Source organism: Salmo trutta, chromosome 21, assembly GCF_901001165.1.
Source record: "Salmo trutta chromosome 21, fSalTru1.1, whole genome shotgun sequence".
NCBI classification, from domain to species: Eukaryota; Metazoa; Chordata; class Actinopteri; order Salmoniformes; family Salmonidae; genus Salmo; species Salmo trutta.
Genome location: NC_042977.1, coordinates 49,089,262 through 49,109,613, shown reverse-complemented (window position 1 = coordinate 49,109,613; position 20,352 = coordinate 49,089,262). Strand labels below are relative to the sequence as shown.

General features: G+C 48.5%; 1 protein-coding gene across 8 annotated transcripts in view; it reads left to right on the top strand.

Annotated features, from left to right (window-relative positions):
• mtcl1 (microtubule crosslinking factor 1) overlaps positions 1–20,352 on the top strand; it is a 196,166-nt gene that overhangs the window by 149,624 nt on the left and 26,190 nt on the right. For 6 of the 8 annotated variants that reach the window (XM_029706002.1, XM_029706000.1, XM_029706004.1 and 3 more), the window contains 6 exons: positions 1,975–2,079; positions 4,890–5,123; positions 8,495–8,668; positions 9,306–9,473; positions 18,315–18,596; positions 19,129–19,485. In XM_029706002.1, the coding sequence (XP_029561862.1) occupies positions 1,975–2,079; positions 4,890–5,123; positions 8,495–8,668; positions 9,306–9,473; positions 18,315–18,596; positions 19,129–19,485 (1,320 nt within the window). The remainder of the gene's footprint in view (positions 1–1,974; positions 2,080–4,889; positions 5,124–8,494; positions 8,669–9,305; positions 9,474–18,314; positions 18,597–19,128; positions 19,486–20,352) is intronic. The other 2 variants (XM_029706006.1, XM_029706001.1) reach the window with 1 other exon arrangement.

Below are 20,352 nucleotides of genomic sequence, written 5' to 3'. Positions count from 1 at the left end.
ATTAGGACACAGTCCCATTAGAACACAGAACACAGTCCCATTAGAACACAGTCCCATTAGAACACAGTCCCATTAGAACACAGAACACAGTCCCATTAGAACACAGAACACAGTCCCATTAAAACACAGTCCCATTAGAACACAGTCCCATTAGAACACAGAACACAGTCCCATTAGAACACAGTCCCTCTCTAATATAATATAGCTCTCATATCTGCTCTGCTCACATCCGTCAGCCTGTAGAAATATACATGAATTGATAATCCTGTAAGTACCTATATAATACTGAGGGTGTAATGATGACTGATGGAGTACTGTACTGTACTGTCTGTAGGTACCTAGATAATACTGAGGGTGTAATGATGACTGATGGAGTACTGTACTGAACTGTCTGTAGGTACCTATATAATACTGAGGGTGTAATGATGACTGATGGAGTACTGTACTGTCTGTAGGTACCTAGATAATACTGAGGGTGTAATGATGACTGATGGAGTACTGTACTGTACTGTCTGTAGGTACCTATATAATACTGAGGGTGTAATGATGACTGATGGAGTACTGTACTGTAGGTACCTAGATAATACTGAGGGTTTAATGATGACTGATGGAGTACTGTACTGTAGGTACCTAGATAATACTGAGGGTTTAATGATGACTGATGGAGTACTGTACTGTCTGTAGGTACCTATATAATACTGAGGGTGTAATGATGACTGATGGAGTACTGTACTGTACTGTCTGTAGGTACCTATATAATACTGAGGGTGTAATGATGACTGATGGAGTACTGTACTGTACTGTCTGTAGGTACCTATATAATACTGAGGGTGTAATGATGACTGATGGAGTACTGTACAGTCTGTGGAGTTACAGACAAATTCCAGTAACTTTCCACAAAATGTCCTGGTTTCCCAGAAATCCTGGTCCGGATTTCCTGCTTATTCCCTTCTGATTCCGTGCAATCTTCTATCCGGGATTTCTGGAAAACCTGGGAATTTGGGAAAAGGTACCAGAATATTGCAACCCTAGACGTCACTGAAGGCATTATGAAAGGCAAAACATTTACACATAGGGTCAAACTTGATGTCCATGCGTGTATTTTTGTTAAGCATTGACTTCAATGGTAAATCTCGAGTTATGCCCACAGATTTCAAGTAAGCATTTGCCCATTATGGATCTAGCCTGGGTACCCGTCTGTTTAGCTGACAGTACGCTCCTTGTACGCTATGTCATTGCCAAACACTGGTGCCCAGGCTATTATGGAGGCGTGTTTGGCCTGTTCTGAGGGGAACTGTGTTGAGGGGTACAGCTCTGAGGGGTACAGCTCTGAGGGGTACAGCTCTGAGGGGTACAGCTGAGGGGAACTGTGTTGAGGGGTACAGCTCTGAGGGGTACAGCTCTGAGGGGAACTGTGTTGAGGGGTACAGCTCTGAGGGGTACAGCTCTGAGGGGTACAGCTCTGAGGGGTACAGCTCTGAGGGTAACTGTTGAGGGGTACAGCTCTGAGGGGTACAGCTCTGAGGGGAACTGTGTTGAGGGGTACAGCTCTGAGGGTAACTGTGTTGGGGGGTACAGCTCTGAGGGTAACTGTGTTGGGGGGTACAGCTCTGAGGGGTACAGCTCTGAGGGTAACTGTGTTTAGGGGTACAGCTCTGAGGGGAACTGTGTTGAGGGGTACAGCTCTGAGGGTAACTGTGTTGGGGGGTACAGCTCTGAGGGTAACTGTGTTGGGGGGTACAGCTCTGAGGGGTACAGCTCTGAGGGTAACTGTGTTTAGGGGTACAGCTCTGAGGGTAACTGTTTTGAGGGGTACAGCTCTGAGGGGTACAGCTCTGAGGGGTACAGCTCTGAGGGTAACTGTGTTGAGGGGTACAGCTCTGAGGGTAACTGTGTGTTGTCTGGTTAATGTTTTGGGGGGTACAGCTCTGAGGGTAACTGTGTGTTGTCCGGTTAATGTTTTGGGGGGTACAGCTACGTGACACAGCTGGGACAGAGATGCAATTCCGACTGGATCACGATCGCAGGTTGAGGCCTGGACAGGAGGACAGAGAGGCCTTCCCTGGGACCATAGCACAGGTAAAGTACTGGTACAGCTTGACTCATAGTAACAGGTGAAGTACTGGTACAGCCTGACTCATAGTAACAGGTAAAGTACTGGTACAGCTTGACTCATAGCACAGGTAAAGTACTGGTACAGCTTGACTCATAGTAACAGGTAAAGTACTGGTACAGCTTGACTCATAGTAACAGGTAAAGTACTGGTACAGCTTGACTCATAGTAACAGGTGAAGTACTGGTACAGCTGGACTCATAGTAACAGGTGAAGTACTGGTACAGCTGGACTCATATTAACAGGTGAAGTACTGGTACAGCTTGACTCATAGTAACAGGTGAAGTACTGGTACAGCTTGACTCATAGTAACAGGTGAAGTACTGGTACAGCTTGACTCATAGTAACAGGTGAAGTACTGGTACAGCTGGACTCATAGTAACAGGTAAAGTACTGGTACAGCTGGACTCATAGTAACAGGTGAAGTACTGGTACAGCTGGACTCATAGTAACAGGTGAAGTACTGGTACAGCTTGACTCATAGTAACAGGTGAAGTACTGGTACAGCTTGACTCATAGTAACAGGTGAAGTACTGGTACAGCTTGACTCATAGTAACAGGTGAAGTACTGGTACAGCTTGACTCATAGTAACAGGTGAAGTACTGGTACAGCTTGACTCATAGTAACAGGTGAAGTACTGGTACAGCTGGACTCAGTAACAGGTAAAGTACTGGTACAGCTTGACTCATAGTAACAGGTAAAGTACTGGTACAGCTTGACTCATAGTAACAGGTGAAGTACTGGTACAGCTTGACTCATAGTAACAGGTGAAGTACTGGTACAGCTTGACTCATAGTAACAGGTAAAGTACTGGTTACAAAGGGTCATGTCCTTTAGATAGTTGTACTATGTATAGATCCAGGAGTTTTCTCTCTGAGATCTGGTTAAAGGCTCAGAGTTTTTCCTGGTTCCCTCTCCACCTAACTACCCAGCTCCATGAATAAATACTTGATAATAACAATAAAATATATGCCATACATCAGTACATTTCACCTGTACTCTCCTCTCTGTTCCCTTCTCTATCTCCCCCATCACCCTCCTCCCTGTTCCCCTCTCTATCTCCCCCCATCACCCCTCCTCCCTGTTCCCCTCTCTATCTCCCCCCATCACCCCTCCTCCTCCTCCCTGTTCCCCTCTCTATCCCCCCCCCATCACCCCTCCTCCTCCTCCCTGTTCCTCTCTCTATCTCCCCCCATCACCCCTCCTCCCTGTTCCCCTCTCTATCTCCCCCCATCACCCCTCCTCCTCCTCCCTGTTCCTCTCTCTATCTCCCCCCATCACCCCTCCTCCTCCTCCCTGTTCCTCTCTCTATCTCCCCCATCACCCCTCCTCCCTGTTCCTCTCTCTATCTCCCCCCCATCACCCCTCCCCCTCCTCCCTGTCCCTCTCTCTATCTCCCCCATCACCCCTCCTCCTCCCTGTTCCCTTCTCTATCTCCCCCCCATCACCCATCCCCCTCCTCCCTGTCCCTCTCTCTATCTCCCCCATCACCCCTCCCCTCCTCCCTGTTCATCTCTCTATCTCCCCCCCATCACCCCTCCTCCTCCCTGTTCCCCTCTCTATCTCCCCCCCATCACCCCTCCTCCTCCTCCCTGTTCCTCTCTCTATCTCCCCCATCACCCATCCTCCTCCTCCCTGTTCCTCTCTCTATCTCCCCCCATCACCCCTCCCCCTCCTCCCTGTTCCTCTCTCTATCTCCCCCCATCACCCCTCCCCCTCCTCCCTGTTCCTCTCTCTATCTCCCCCCCATCACCCCTCCTCCTCCTCCCTGTTCCTCTCTCTATCTCCCCCCATCACCCCTCCTCCCTGTTCATCTCTCTATCTCCCCCTATCACCCCTCCCCCTCCTCCCTGTCCCTCTCTCTATCTCCCCCCATCACCCCTCCTCCTCCTCCCTGTTCCTCTCTCTATCTCCCCCTATCACCCCTCCCCCTCCTCCCTGTTCATCTCTCTATCTCCCCCCCATCACCCCTCCTCCTCCCTGTTCCCCTCTCTATCTCCCCCCATCACCCCTCCTCCTCCTCCCTGTTCCTCTCTCTATCTCCCCCATCACCCCTCCTCCTCCTCCCTGTTCCTCTCTCTATCTCCCCATCACCCCTCCCCCTCCTCCCTGTTCCCTTCTCTATCTCCCCCCATCACCCCTCCCCCTCCTCCCTGTTCCTCTCTCTATCTCCCCCCCATCACCCCTCCTCCTCCCTGTTCCCCTCTCTATCTCCCCCCCATCACCCCTCCTCCTCCTCCCTGTTCCTCTCTCTATCTCCCCCATCACCCATCCTCCTCCTCCCTGTTCCTCTCTCTATCTCCCCCCATCACCCCCTCCCCCTCCTCCCTGTTCCTCTCTCTATCTCCCCCCATCACCCCTCCCCCTCCTCCCTGTTCCTCTCTCTATCTCCCCCCATCACCCCCTCCCCCTCCTCCCTGTTCCTCTCTCTATCTCCCCCATCACCCCTCCTCCTCCTCCCTGTTCCCTTCTCTATCTCCCCCATCACCCCTCCTCCTCCTCCCTGTTCCCTTCTCTATCTCCCCCTATCACCCCTCCCCCCCTCTCTATCTCCCCCATCACCCCTCCTCCTCCCTGTTCCTCTCTCTATCTCCCCCCATCACCCCTCCTCCTCCTCCCTGTTCCCTTCTCTATCTCCCCCTATCACCCCTCCCCCCCTCTCTATCTCCCCCATCACCCATCCTCCTCCCTATTCCCCTCTATATCTCCCCACCTATCACACCCTCCTCCCTCCCTCCCTCCCACTTTCCCCATCCCTACCTCTCTCCCCACCAGGATGAGGAACGGAGGCGGCTGGAGGTGCAGGGTGTGAAGCCCAGAGGGGGTCTGGATCTTACGGGCCTGCAGGCCCACGAGGCTCCCTGGGTCCAGGAGAGAACCCTACTGCAGCAGGAGGTCCAGTTGTTCAGACACAACACCATCATCTTCTATATGAAGCTACGCTGGATCCTCATGCACTGGAGGCTGGGGAAGAGGACAGAGACAGGGGAGGAGACAGCACACTCAGAGGTGAGATGACTGGCTAGAGGTAGAGGCTGAACCCCAGGTAGTTTAGTCTGGAGGCTGGGGAAGAGGACAGAGGCAGGGGAGGAGACAGCACACTCAGAGGTGAGATGACTGGCTAGAGGCTGAACCCCAGGTAGTTTAGTCTGGAGGCTGGGGAAGAGGACAGAGACAGGGGAGGAGACAGGACACTCAGAGGTGAGATGACTGGCTAGAGAGGTAGAGGCTGAACCCCAGGTAGTTTAGTCTGGAGGCTGGGGAAGAGGACAGAGGCAGGGGAGGAGACAGCACACTCAGAGGTGAGATGACTGGCTAGAGGCTGAACCCCAGGTAGTTTAGTCTGGAGGCTGGGGAAGAGGACAGACACAGGGGAGGAGACATCACATACTTGCCCAACCCTTCTCCTAGAAAGCTGCTGAATATGTCTCCCCAATCCAATTTGTTTATTTTTTATTTTTTATTTCGCCTTTATTTAACCAGGTAAGCTAGTTGAGAACAAGTTCTCATTTACAACTGCGACCTGGCCAAGATAAAGCAAAGCAGTGCGACATAAACAACAACACAGAGTTACACATGGAATAAAGAAACATATCGTCAATAACACAATAGAAAGGTCTATATACAGTGTGTGCAAATGGGTTAAGATGAGGGAGGTAAGGCAATAAATAGGCCAAAGTGGCGAAATAATTACAATTTAGCAATTAAACACTGGAGTGATAGAGACTGGAGTGATAGATGTGCAGAAGATGAATGTGCAAGTACAGATACTGGGGTGCAAAGGACCAAAAAAAAAAAAAAAACAGTATGGGGATGAGGTAGGTAGTTAGATGGGCTATTTACAGATGGGCTATGTACAGGTGCAGTGATCTGTGAGCTGCTCTGACAGCTGGTGCTTTAAGCTAGTGAGGGAGATATGAGTCTCCAGCTTCAGTGATTTTTGCAGTTCGTTCCAGTCAATGGCAGCAGAGAACTGGAAGGAGAGACGGCCAAAGGAGGAATTGGCTTTGGGGGTGACCAGAGAGATATACCTGCTGGAGCGCGTGCTACAGGTGGGTGCTGCTATGGTGACCAGTGAGCTGAGATAAGGGGGAACTTTACCTAGCAAAGACTTATAGATGACCTGGAGCCAGTGAGTTTGGCGACGAATATGAAGCGAGGGCCAGCCAACGAGAGCATACAGGTCGCAGTGGTGGGTAATATATGGGGCTTTGGTGACAAAACGGATGGCACTGTGATAGACTGCATCCAGTTTGCTGAGTAAAGTGTTGGAGGCTATTTTGTAATTGGCATCGCCGAAGTCAAGGATCGGTAGGATAGTCAGTTTTACGAGAGTATGTTTGGCGGCATGAGTGAATGAGGCTTTTTTGCGAAATAGGAAGCTGATTCTAGATTTAATTTTGGATTGGAGATGTTTGATATGAGTCTGGAAGGAGAGTTTACAGTCTAGCCAGACACCCAGGTATTTGTAGTTGTCCACAAATTCTAAGTCAGAACCGTCCAGAGTAGTGATGCTGGACGGTTGGGCAGGTGCTGGTAGCGATCAGTTGAAGAGCATGCATTTAGTTTTACTTGCATTTAAGAGCAGTTGGAGGCCACGGAAGGAGAGTTGTATGGCATTGAAGCTCGTCTGGAGGTTAGTTAACACCGTGTCCAAAGAAGGGCCAGATGTATACAGAATGGTGTCGTCTGCATAGAGGTGGATCAGAGAATCACCAGCAGCAAGAGCGACATCATTGATATATACAGAGAAAAGAGTCGGAACCCTGTGGCACCCCCATAGAGACTGCTAGAGGTCCGGACAACAGGCCCTCCGATTTGACACACTGATCTCTGTCTGAGAAGTAGTTGGTGAACCAGGTGAGGCAGTCTTCTGAGAAACCAAGGCTGTTTAGTCTGCCGATAAGAATGTGGTGATTGACAGAGTCAAAAGCCTTGGCCAGGTCAATGAAGACGGCTGCACAGTAATGTCTCTTATTGATGTTGGTTATGATATCGTTTAGGACCTTGAGCGTGGCTGAGGTGCACCCATGACCAGCTCTGAAACCAGATTGCATAGCGGAGAAGGTACAGTGGGATTCAAAATGGTCGGTAATCTGTTTGTTAACTTGGCTTTTGAAGACTTTAGAAAGGCAGGGTAGGATAGATTTAGGTCTGTAGCAGTTTGGGTCTAGAGTGTCACCCCTTTGAAGAGGGGGATGACCACGGCAGCTTTCCAGTCTTTGGGGATCTTAGACGATACGAAAGAGAGGTTGAACAGGATAGTAATAGGGGTTGCAACAATTTCGGCTGATAATTTTAGAAAGAGAGGGTCCAGATTGTCTAGTCCTGGTGATTTGTGGTCACGTGTGGCTCAGTTGGTAGAGCATGGTGTTTGCAACGCCAGGGTTGTGGGTTCGATTCCCACGGGGGACCAGTACGGGGGGAAAAAATATTTTATGAAATGTATGCATTCACTACTGTAAGTCGCTCTGGATAAGAGCGTCTGCTAAATGACAAGAAATGTAAAAATGTAAATTTGTAGGGGTCCAGATTTTGCAGCTCTTTCAGAACATCAGCTATCTGGATTTGGGTGAAGGAGAAATGGAGGAGGCTTGGGCAAGTTGCTGTGGGGGGGTGCAGGGCTGTTGGCCAGGGTAGGGGTGGCCAGGTGTAAAGCATGGCCAGCCGTAGAAAAATGCTTATTGGAATTCTCAATTATCGAGGATTTATCGGTGGTGACAGTGTTTCCTAGCCTCAGTGCTACATTTCAGAGTACATTTGGTTAGACCAATCAGGAGGGTTGACATCAGCTCAAAATCACTTAGCAGTGCAGGATCGGCTTGTTTGATTGGTCAACTGAGTGATTGATTGACTGACTTTCAGTTTGTTGATTGGTTAGTTAGTTTAATGGTGTACTACTCCTTTCCTTGCTTTGATGTTGGCTATAATTACCTTGTTATTCCATGTCTTTGTTGTTGACTATAATAACCTTGTTATTGTTGCCTATAATTACCGTGTTATTGTTGGCTATAATAACCTTGTTATTCCATGTCTTTGTTGTTGACTATAATAACCTTGTTATTGTTGCCTATAATTACCGTGTTATTGTTGGCTATAATAACCTTGTTATTGTTGGCTATAATTACCTTGTTATTCCATGTCTTTGTTATTGACTATAATAACCTTGTTATTGTTGGCTATAATAACCGTGTTATTGTTGGCTATAATAACCTTATTGTTGGCTATAATAACCTTATTGTTGGCTATAATAACCGTGTTATTGTCGGCTATAATAACCGTGTTATTGTCGGCTATAATAACCGTGTTATTGTCGGCTATAATAACCTTGTTATTGTTGGCTATAATAACCTTGTTATTCCATGTCTTGTTTGTCGCAGTATGAGAAGTTGGAGGCTATTCCAGAGCTGGGGGTGATCTTGGAGCATGGAGAGGGAGAGACGGAGAGAGAGGACAGGGATAGGTCGTGTACCCAGCTACCCCAGAGAGACAGCCCCCACCCTGGCTCCACAACCCAACTCCACTCCACTGAACGCCTGCAGCACCAGACACAGGTAGGGTACAATGGATTTCTAGCTGTTGATACACTCCAACCCTGGATTAAACCCTGGATTAAACCCTGGATTAAAAGGCACTTTGGATGAGTGCAAAGTCTGTTCAAGTACAGTGGAGTTCAATGATCCCAGAGCATGTTATAAAACAGACCACAACATACCACAACAGACCACAACAGACCATGTTATACAACATACCACAACAGACCACAACAGAACATGTTATACAACGGACCACAACAGACCACAACAGACCACAACAGACCACGTTATACAACAGACCACAACAGAGACTAGAACATGTTATAGAACAGACCTCAACAGAACCTTGTACTAACGTACATATTATCCATCAAGCCAGAATATAGTATGAGCTTTTATGGTGTGTTGTGTGTAGATCAACTTGAACATTAACAAGTATGGCTTGTGTGTAGAAACAGATGACATTATTAGGTAAATGGAAAGATCTCCTTCATATCTTAAATAAATGAATGATCCATGAGCTTCCTCCCCCGCTTCCTCCCCCGCTTCCTCCCCCGCTCCCTCCCCCGCTTCCTCCCCCGCTCCCTCCCCCGTTTCCTCCCCCGTTCCTCCCTCGCTCCCTCCCCCGCTTCCTCTCCCGCTTCCTCCTCTCCAGGTGGGTGAGAACCGTAGGGTGCTCCAGGCGGTGCGCTCCCTGTTAGAGGAGTTCAGGTCAGAGTTGAGGGAGGAGGAGAGCAGGAGGTGCCAGCTGCAGCAGAACTACGCCAATGACAAGGCTTCCTGGGAGGTCAAATGGGCCGAGATGAAGTGTCACGTCGCTCAGGTAACACACACACACGCACACACACACACACACACACACACAGACACACTCTCTTTCTGTTTCACAATACAGGCTGCTGGAGAAAGATGCTCCAAAATAAATAACTATAATCACAGATATCTCACCCCTGGTTTAAATATTCCATTGTTTCTGTTGTTCCCTTTCTGTTGTTCCCTTCAGTTTCCTTCGGAACTGCTTGAATTACATTCAGTAGTTCCTTTGAAATATTAGTACACTCTTAGACAAAAGGGTTCCATAAGGTTTATTTGGCTGTCCCCATAGGAGAACCCTTTTTGGTTCCAGGTAAAGCCCTTTTTTGTTCCAGGTAGAACTCTTTTGGATTTCATATAGAACCCTCTGTGTAAAGGGTTCTACATGAATTTCAAAGGGGTTCTAACTGGAACCAAAAAGGGTTTTACCTGGAACCAAAAAGGGTTCTACCTGGAACCAAAAAGGGTTCTACCTGGAACCAAAAAGGGTTCTACCTGGAACCAAAAGGGTTCTACCTGGAACCAAAAGGGTTCTACCTGGAACCAAAAAGGGTTATTCAAAGGGTTCTCCTATGGGGACCTCCGAAATAACCATTTTAGGTTCTAATCCGGTAAGACGAGGGGTGGGGGCGTCTACTTGTCAATATCAGCTGGTGTGGGATGTCTACAATTAAAGAAGTCTCAAGGTATTGCTCGCCCGAGGTAGAGTACCTCATGATAAGCTGTAGACCACACTATCTACCAAGAGAGTTCTCATCTATATTATTCGTAACCATCTATTTACCACCACAAACTGATGATGGCACTAAGAGCGCACTCAGCGAGCTGTATAAGGTCATAGGCAAACAAGAAAATGCTCATCTAGAGGCAGCGCTCCTAGTGGCCGGAGACTTTAATGCAGGCAAACTTAAATGTATTTTACCTCATTTTTATTTTTATTTATTTCACCTTTATTTAACCAGGTAGGCCAGTTGAGAACAAGTTCTCATTTACAACCGCGACCTGGCCAAGATAAAGCAAAGCAGTGCGACATAAACAACAACACAGAGTTACACATAAACAAACGTAAAGTCAATAACACAATAGAAAATGTTTTTAAAAATCTATGTACAGTGCGTGCAAATGTAGAAGAGTAGGGAGGTAAGGCAATAAATAAGCCATAGAGGTGAAATAATTACAATTTAGCATTAACACTGGAGTGATAGATGTGCAGATGATGATGTGCAAGTAGAGATACTGGGGTGCAAAAGAGCAAGAAGATAAATAACAATATGGGGATGAGGTAGTTGGGTGTGCTATTTACAGATGGGCTGTGTACAGGTAGTGTGATCGGTAAGGTGCTCTGACTGCTGACACTTAAAGTTAGTGAGGGAAATATGTAATATGAGTCTCCAGCTTCAGTGATTTTTGCAGTTCGTTCCAGTCATTGGCAGCAGAGAACTGTCAGGAAAGGCGGCCAAAGTAAGTGTTGGCTTTGGGGATGACCAGTGAAATATACCTGCTGGAGCGCGTGCTACGGGTGGGTGTTGCTATGGTGACCAGTGAGCTGAGATAAGGCGGGGTTTTACCTAGCAAAGACTTATAGATGACCTGGAGCCAGTGGGTTTGGCGACGAATATGAAGTGAGGGCCAGCCAACGAGAGCATACAGGCATTGGTGGGTAGTATATGGGGCTTTGGTGACAAGAACGGATGGCACTGTGATAGACTGCATCCAGTTTGCTGAGTAGAGTGTTGGAGGCTATTTTGTAAATGACATCGCTGAAGTCGAGGACCTGTAGGATAGTCAGTTTTACGAGGGTATGTTTGGCGGCATGAGTGAAGGAGGCTTTGTTCCAAATAGGAAGCCGATTCTAGATTTAATTTGGGATTGGAGATGCTTAATGTGAGTCTGGAAGGAGAGTATACAGTCTAACCAGACACCTAGGTGTTTGTAGTTGTTCACATATTCTAGGTCAGAGTAGTGATGCTGGACGGTCGGGCAGGTGCAGGCAGCGATCGGTTGAAGAGCATGCATTTAGTTTTACTAGCATTCAAGAGCAGTTGGAGGCCATGAAAGGAGAGTTGTATGGCATTGAAGCTCGTCTGGAGGTTAGTTAACACAGTGTCCAAAGAAGGGCCAGATGTATACAGAATGGTGTCGTCTGCATAGAGGTGGATCAGAGAATCACCAGCAGCAAGAGCGACATCATTGATATATACAGAGAAAAGAGTCGGCCCGAGAATTGCACCCTGTGGCACCCCTATAGAGACTGCCAGAGGTCTAGCCCTCCAATTTGACACACTGAACACTATCTGAGAAGCAGTTGGTGAACCAGGCAAGGCAGTCATTTGAGAAACCAAGGCTATTGAGTCTGCCGATAAGAATGCGGTAATTGACAGAGTCGAAAGCCTTGGCCAGGTCGATAAAGACGGCTCCACAGTAGTGTCTTTTATCGATGGCGGTTATGATATCGTTTAGGACCTTGAGCGTGGCTGAGGTACACCTATGACCAGCTCGGAAACCAGATTGCATAGTGGAGAAGGTACGGTGGGATTCGAAATGGTCGGTGATCTGTTTGTTAACTTGGCTTTTGAAGATTTTAGAAAGGCAGGGCAGGATGGATATAGGTCTATAAGAGTTTGTGTCCACTCTTGGGATCAGACGATATGAAAGAGAAGTTGAATAGGCTAGTATAATAGGGGTTGCAACAATTTCGGCAGATAAATTCAGAAAGAGAGGGTCCAGATTGTCTAGCCCAGCTGATTTGTAGGGATCCAGATTTTGCAGTTCTTTCAGAACATCAGCTGTCTGGATTTGGGTGAAGGAGAAGCGGGGGGGGGGGGGCGGCTTGGGCAAGTTGCTGCAGGGGGTGCAGAGCTGTTGGCCGGGGTAGGGTTAGCCAGGTGGAAAGCGTGGCCAGCCATAGAAAAATGCTTATTGAAATTATCGAATATCGTAGATTTATCGGTAGTGACAGTGTTTCCTAGCCTCAGTGCAGTGGGCAGCTGGGAGGAGGTGCTCTTATTCTCCATGGACTTTACAGTTCCCAACACTTTTTGGAATTAGTGCTACAGGAAGCAAATTTCTGTTTGAAAAAGCTAGCCTTAGCTTTCCTAACTGACTGTGCATATTGGTTCCTGACTTCCCTGAAAAGTTGCACATCGCGGGGGATATTCGATGCTAATGCAGTACGCCACAGAATGTTTTTGTGCTGGTCAAGGGCAGTCAAGTCTGGGGTGAACCAAGGGCAATATCTGTTCTTAGTTCTACATTTTTTGAAAGGGGCATGCTTATTTAAGATGGTGAGGAAAGCACTTTTAAAGAGCAACCAGGCATCCTCTACTGACAGGATGAGGTCAATATCCTTCCAGGATACCCGGGCCAGGTGGATTAGAAAGGCCTGCTCACTGAAGTGTTTTAGGGAGTGTTTGACAGTGATGAGGGGTGGTCGTTTGACCGCTGACCCATTAAATGGGGGCAATCAATTCACATATAGTGTCCAGGGAACAGCTGAGGGTGAGGGGGGTCTATAACAAGCAGCAATGGTGAGAGACTTGTTTCTGGAAAGGTGGATTTTTAAAAGTAGATGCTCGAATTGTTTGGGCACAGACCTGGATAGTATGACAGAACTCTGCAGGCTATCTCTGCAGTAGATTGCAACTCCGCCCCCTTTGGCAGTTCTATCTTGTCGGAAAATGTTATAGTTAGGGATGGAAATGTCAGGATTTTTGGTGGCCTTCCTAAGCCAGGATTCAGACACGGCTAGGACATCCGGGTTGGCAGATTGTGCTAAAGCAGTGAATAAAACAAACTTAGGGAGGAGGCTTCTAATGTTAACATGCATGAAACCAAGGCTTTTACGGTTACAGAAGTCAACAAATAAGAGCGCCTGGGGAATGGGAGTGGTGCTGGGGGCTGGGTTAACCTCTACATTACCAGAGGAACAGAGGAGGAGTAGGATAAGGGTACGGCTAAAGGCTATAAGAACTGGTCGTCTAGTGCGTTCGGAACTGAGAGTAAAAGGAGCAGATTTCTGGGCGTGGATGAATAGATTCAAGGCATAATGTACAGACAAGGGTATGGTAGGATGTGAGTACAGTGGCGAGAAACCTAGGCATTGAGTGACGATGAGAGAGGTTTTGTCTCTAGAGGCACCTGTTAAGCCAGGTGAGGTCACCGCATGTGTGGAGAGTGGAACAAAAGGGCTATCTAAGGCTTATTGGGCTGAGGGCTCTACAGTGAAATAAGGCAATAATCACTAACCAAAACAGCAATAGACAAGGCATATTGACATTAGGGAAAGGCATGTGTAGCCGAGTGATCATAGGGTCCAATGAGTAGCAATAGATGAGTCAGGGAGCCGATTCAGTAGACGCTACTATGCTAGGCTTGCTGGAGACACAGTGATTCAGACAGCTGGCGGGCCGGGGCTAGCAGATGGGCCTCCGGCGACGTCGCAACGGAACAGCCTGTTGAAACCACCTCGGACGATTACGTCGGCAGACCAGTCGTGATGGATCGGCGGGACTCCGTGTTGGCAGTAAAGGGTCCAGGCCAATTGGCAAAAGAGGTATTGTAGACCAAGAATTGGCTGGTGGACCTCTTCGGCTAGCCGGGAGATGGGCTTAGCTCGAGGCTAGCTCAAGGCTAACTGGTGCTTGCTTCAGGACAGAGACGTTAGCCAGGAGTAGCCACTCGGATTGCAGCTAGCTAGCTGCGATGATCCGGTGTAAAGGTTCAGAGCTTGCGGTAGGAATCCGGAGATGTGGTAGAGAAAAAGCAGTCCGATATGCTCTGGGTTGATATTGCGCTGTGCAGACTGGCAGGTATTGACTGGCTAACTAGCAGTGGCTAACTGACTACTGGCTAGTAGCTAGTTAGCTGGCTAGCCTCTGATGGGGCTTCCGATTGTAAAGTATAAAAATCGCAGATCCGTACCACATTGGGTGAGTCGGGTTGCAAGAGAGTATATTCAGTCCGTAGATGGAAAGTGAGATTAAAATATATACGAAATATGTATGAAAAAACGAGGAAGAAAACGATATTTACATGATACAAGACGGGACAAGACAAAACACACGTCCGACTGCTACGCCATGTTGGATCATTTCTAACAGCATGTCACATGTGCAATCAGAAAAAAATTACCTCTAGACCACTGTTACTCCACACAGAGACCCGTACAAAGCTCTCCCTCGCTCTCCATTTGAAAAATCTGACCATAATTATATCCTCCTGATTCCTGCTTACAAGCAAAAACTAAAGCAGGAAGTACCAGTAAATCACTCAATACGGAAGTGGTCAGATGACACAGATGCTACACTACAGGACTGTTTTGTTAGCACAGGCTGGAATATGTTCCGGGACTTATCCAATGGCATTGGGGAGTATACCACCTCAGTCACCACATTCATCAATAAGTGCATCGATGACGTCGTCCCCACAGTGACTGTACGTACATTTCCCAACCAGAAGCCATGGATTACAGGCAGCATCCACACCAATCTAAAGGCTAGAGCTGCCGCTTTCAAGGAGTGGTACACTAATCCGGACGCCTATAAGAAGTCCCACTATGCCCTCAGACGAACCATCAAACAGGCAAAGCCTCAATACAGGACTAAGATCGAATCCTACTACACCGGCTCGGACGCTCGACGGCTGTGGCAGGGCTTACAAACTATTACAGACTACAAAGGGAAACCCAGCCGCAAGCTGCCCAGTGACACGAGCCTATCAGACGGGCTAAAAGCCTTTTATGCTTGCTTGGAGGCAAGCAACACTGAAGCATGCATGAGAGCACCAGCTGTTCCGGACGACTGGGTGATCACGCTCTCCGTAGCTGATCTGAGAAAGACCTTTAAACAGGTCAACATTCACAAGGCCGCGGGGACAGACGGATTACCAGGACGTGTACTCAGAGCATGTGCGGACCAACTGTCAAGTCTCTTCACTAACATTTTCAACCTCTCCCTGACCGAGTCTGTAATACCTACATGTTTCAAGCAGACCACCCTGTGCCCAAGAAAGCAAAGCTAACCTGCCTAAATGATTACCGCCCCTTGGCACACATGTCGGTAGCCATGAAGTGTGTTGAAAGGCCCTTTCCCACCTGGACAAAAGGAACACCTATGTGAGAATGCTGTTCATTGACTACAGCTCAGTGTTCAACACCATAGTGCCCTCAAAGCTCATTGCTAAGCCAAGGATCCTGGGACTAAACACCTCCCCCTGCAACTGGATCCTGGACTTCCTGACGGTCTGCCCCCGGGTGGTAAGGGTGGGCAACAACACATCTGCTTCGCTGATCCTCAACACGGGGGCCCCTCAGGGGTGTGTGCTCAGTCCCCTCCTGTACTCCCTGTTCACTCATGACTGCACGGCCAGGCACGACTCCAACGCCATCATTAAGTTTGCCAATGACACAGCAGTGGTAGGCCTGATCAACGACGAGACAGCCTATAGGGAGGAGGTCAGAGACCTGGCCATGTGGTGCTAGGACAGCAACCTCTCCCTCAACATGAGCAAGACGAAGGAGACGATCGTGGACTACAGGAAAAGGAGGGCCGAACACACCCCCTTTCACATTGACAGGGCTGCAGTGGAGTGGGTCAAGAGTTTCAAGTTCCTTGATGTCCACATCACTAACGAACTATCATGGTCCAAACACACCAAGAAAGTCGTGAAGAGGGCACGACAATGCCTTTTCTCCCTCAGGAGACTGAAAGATTTGGCATGGGTCCCCGGATCCTCAAAAAGTTATACAGCTGCACCATCGAGAGCATCCTGACCGGTTGCATCACCACCTGGTATGGCACCTGCTCGGCATCTGACCGTAAGGCACTACAGAGGGTAGTGCGTACAGCCCTGTACATCACTGGGGCCAAGCTTCCTGACATCCAGGACCTATATACTAGGTGGTGTCAGAGGAAGGCCCAAAATTGTCAAAGACTGCAGTCACCAAAGTCATAGACTGTTCTCTCTGCTAACACACGGCAAGCGGTACCGGAGCGCCAAGTCTAGGTCCAAAAGGCTCCTTAACAGCTTCTACCCCAATGCCATTAGACTGTTTATTATCTATGCATAGTCACTTTACCCTTACCTACATGTACAAATTACCTCAACTGACCGGTGCCCCCGCACATTGACTCTGTACCGGTACCCCTGTATATAGCCTCCACATTGACTCTGTACCGGTACCCCCTGTATATAGCCTTTACATTGACTCGGTACCGGTACCCCCTGTATATAGCCCCCACATTGACTCGGTATCGGTGCCCCCTGTATATAGCCTCCACATTGACTCTGTACCGGTACCCCCTGTATATAGCCTCCACATTGACTCTGTACCGGTACCCCCTGTATATAGTCTCCACATTGACTCGGTACCTGTACCCCCTGTATATAGCCTCCACATTGACTCTGTACCGGGACCTCCTGTATATAACCTCCACATTGGCTTTGTACCGGTACCCCCTGTATATAGCCTCATTATTGTTATTTTATTGTGTTACTTTTTAATTTAAAAAAAATTACATTAGTTAATTTTGTAAATATTTTCTTAACTCTATTTTCTTTTAAACTGCATTGTTGGTTAGGGGGGGAGTGAGGCCTAAGAGGGTTTTATAAATAAGCATCAACCAGTGGGTCTTGCGACGGGTATACAGAGATGACCAGTTTACAGAGGAGTATAGAGCGCAGTGATGTGTCCGATAAGGAGCATTGGTGGCAAATCTGATGGCCGAATGGTAAAGAACATCTAGCCGCTCGAGAGCACCCTTACCTGCCGATCTATAAATTACATCTCCGTAATCTAGCATGGGTAGGATGGTCATCTGAATCTGGGTTAGTTTGGCAGCTGGGGTGAAAGAGGAGCGATTACGATAGAGGAAACCAAGTCTAGATTTAACTTTAGCCTGCAGCTTTGATATGTGCTGAGAGAAGGACAGTGTACCGTCTAGCCATACTCCCAAGTACTTGTATGAGGTGTCTACCTCAAGCTCTAAACCCTCAGAGGTAATAATCACACTGGTGGGGAGAGGGGCATACACAAAAATCATCACAATTGTAACGGCTGTCGTCGCAAGAAAACCAAGATGCAGCGGAGGTTGTGGATTCATTATGAATATTTAATAAAATTAACCACTATAAACAAAATATAAAACAGCAACGATAGCAAACAGTCCTGTCTGGTCAAAAACGAACGAGACAGAAAACAATCCCCCACAAAACCCAAAGGAAAAACAGGCTCCTTATGTGTGACTCCCAATCAGCAACAACGAACTACAGCTGTGCCTGATTGGGAGCCACACACGGCCCAAAACAAAGAAATACAAAAACAAAGAAAAATGAACATAGAACGCCCACCCAATGTAACACCCTGGCCTAACCAAAAATAAAGAACAAAAACCCCTCTCTATGGCCAGGGCGTTACAACAATTCATGTCTTTTCCCATGAGTATGCTGTATAAAATAGGAATTAGTGAAGGCAAGCCAAGTTGATAATCTCACTGAACAGCAAAACCCCATCTGACAGACTGATTGTAGTCAGGTCATCTGATTGTAGTCAGGTCATCTGACAGACTGATTGTAGTCAGGTCATCTGGCAGACTGATTGTAGTCAGGTCATCTGGCAGACTGATTGTAGTCAGGTCATCTGACAGACTGATTGTAGTCAGGTCATCTGACAGACTGATTGTAGTCAGGTCATCTGACAGACTGATTGTAGTCCGGTCCCAGAGCTTCTCCTGATCTGATCACATGGTCAGTAAAACACTTTAAAGACCCATCCTCATACTTCTCCACATTGTTCTGGATTGTTCTTCTTGTTCTTCAACTAATATATTGTCTGTCTTGTTATGTGTTCAACCAGTTGGAAGAGGAGAGACGAGAAGAGAAAGGAGAGGTGAGAGGAGAGGCCAGAGGAGAGACGCAGGGAGGAGGAGGAGACCCAGACTGGGCCTTTAAACAGGAGCGAGAGGAGCACCGTTGCCTCCTGGCAGAGAGCCACAGCACCTCCCTGGACCTCCACTGGAAGCTGCAGCATGGAGAGAAGAGGTGGGGGAGGGAGAGGAGAGACCTGCTGGAACGCTTCGACCGGGAGAGACAAGAGTGGGACAGCAACATGAGAAACATGCACCACAAGATGGAGAGGGTGAGGAGGGGGAGGGAGGGAGGGAGGGTGTCACACCACTGAGACCATCTGTCTTCATATTCTGTAGTCACATCACCCTGTCTGAAACGACTCATTCCTCTCCTCTCTCCCTCTCCTCTCTCCCTCTCCTCCTCTCCTCTCTCCCTCCTCTCCTCTCTCCCTCTCCTCTCTCCCTCCTCCTTTCCTTTCTCCCTCCTCCTCGCCTCTCTCCCTCTCCTCTCATTCATTTCCTCTCTCCCTCCTCCTCTCCTCTCTCCCTCCTCCTCTCCTCTCTCCCTCCTCTCCTCTCTCCCTCCTCTCCTCTCTCCCTCTCCTCTCATTCATTTCCTCTCTCCCTCCTCCTCTCCTCTCTCCCTCCTCTCCTCTCTCCCTCCTCTCCTCTCTCCCTCTCCTCTCATTCATTTCCTCTCTCCCTCCTCCTCTCCTCTTTCCTCTCTCCTCTTTCCCTCTCCCTACTCCTCTCCTCTCTCTCCTCCTTCTCTCTCTACCTCTCATCTCTCCCTCTCCTCTCCTCTCTCTCCTCCCCCCACAGCTGCAGAGAGAGCTGAACGTCCGACAGGGCAGTGAGGGCTCACCCTCCGACGTCAAAGACGGGGCGACGGCAGGAGGAGCCAGGGGTGTCTTTTCCCCTCAGGAGAGCCCATGTAAGGTCCCTCGCTCTCCCCGGTCACCCCGCTCCCCTCGCTCCGCCATCCCCGGCCCTGTTTCCCTCCCCACCCGCTCCCACTCGGACTCGGAGGCCCATGAAGAGCAGGGGGCTGTAGTGAGGGCCAGAGGCCCAACAGAGAACATTTTCCTGGACGCTCTGACGCTAGACTCCCTGGGTAGCCTGGAGGTCCCACTTCCCAGCAGACTGGACTCTGACAAGAGGTTCCCCTGTATGAACCAGGTGAGACATGTTAGACTCTGACAAGAGGTTCCTCTGTATGAACCAGGTGAGACATCAGACTCTGCCAAGAGGTTCCCCTGTATGAACCAGGTGAGACATCAGACTCTGACAAGAGGTTCCCCTGTATGAACCAGGTGAGACATGAGACTCTGACAAGAGGTTCCTCTGTATGAACCAGGTGAGACATCAGACTCTGACAAGAGGTTCCCCTGTATGAACCAGGTGAGACTTGTTAGACTCTGACAAGAGGATCCTCTGTATGAACCAGGTGAGACATGTTAGACTCTGACAAGAGGTTCCCCTGTATGAACCAGGTGAGATATGTTAGACTCTGACAAGAGGTTCCCCTGTATGGACCAGGTGAGACTTGTTAGACTCTGACAAGAGGATCCTCTGTATGAACCAGGTGAGACATGTTAGACTCTGACAAAAGGTTCCCCTGTATGAACCAGGTGAGATATGTTAGACTCTGACAAGAGGTTCCCCTGTATGAACCAGGTGAGACATGTTAGACTCTGACAAGAGGTTCCTCTGTATGAACCAGGTGAGACATGTTAGACTCTGACAAGAGGTTCCCCTGTATGAACCAGGTGAGACTTGTTAGACTCTGACAAGAGGTTCCTCTGTATGAACCAGGTGAGACTTGTTAGACTCTGACAAGAGGATCCTCTGTGTGAACCAGGTGAGACATGTTAGACTCTGACAAGAGGTTCCCCTGTATGAACCAGGTGAGACTTGTTAGACTCTGACAAGAGGTTCCCCTGTATGAACCAGGTGAGACTTGTTAGACTCTGACAAGAGGTTCCCCTGTATGAACCAGAAGAGACTTGTTAGACTCTGACAAGAGGTTCCTCTGTATGAACCAGG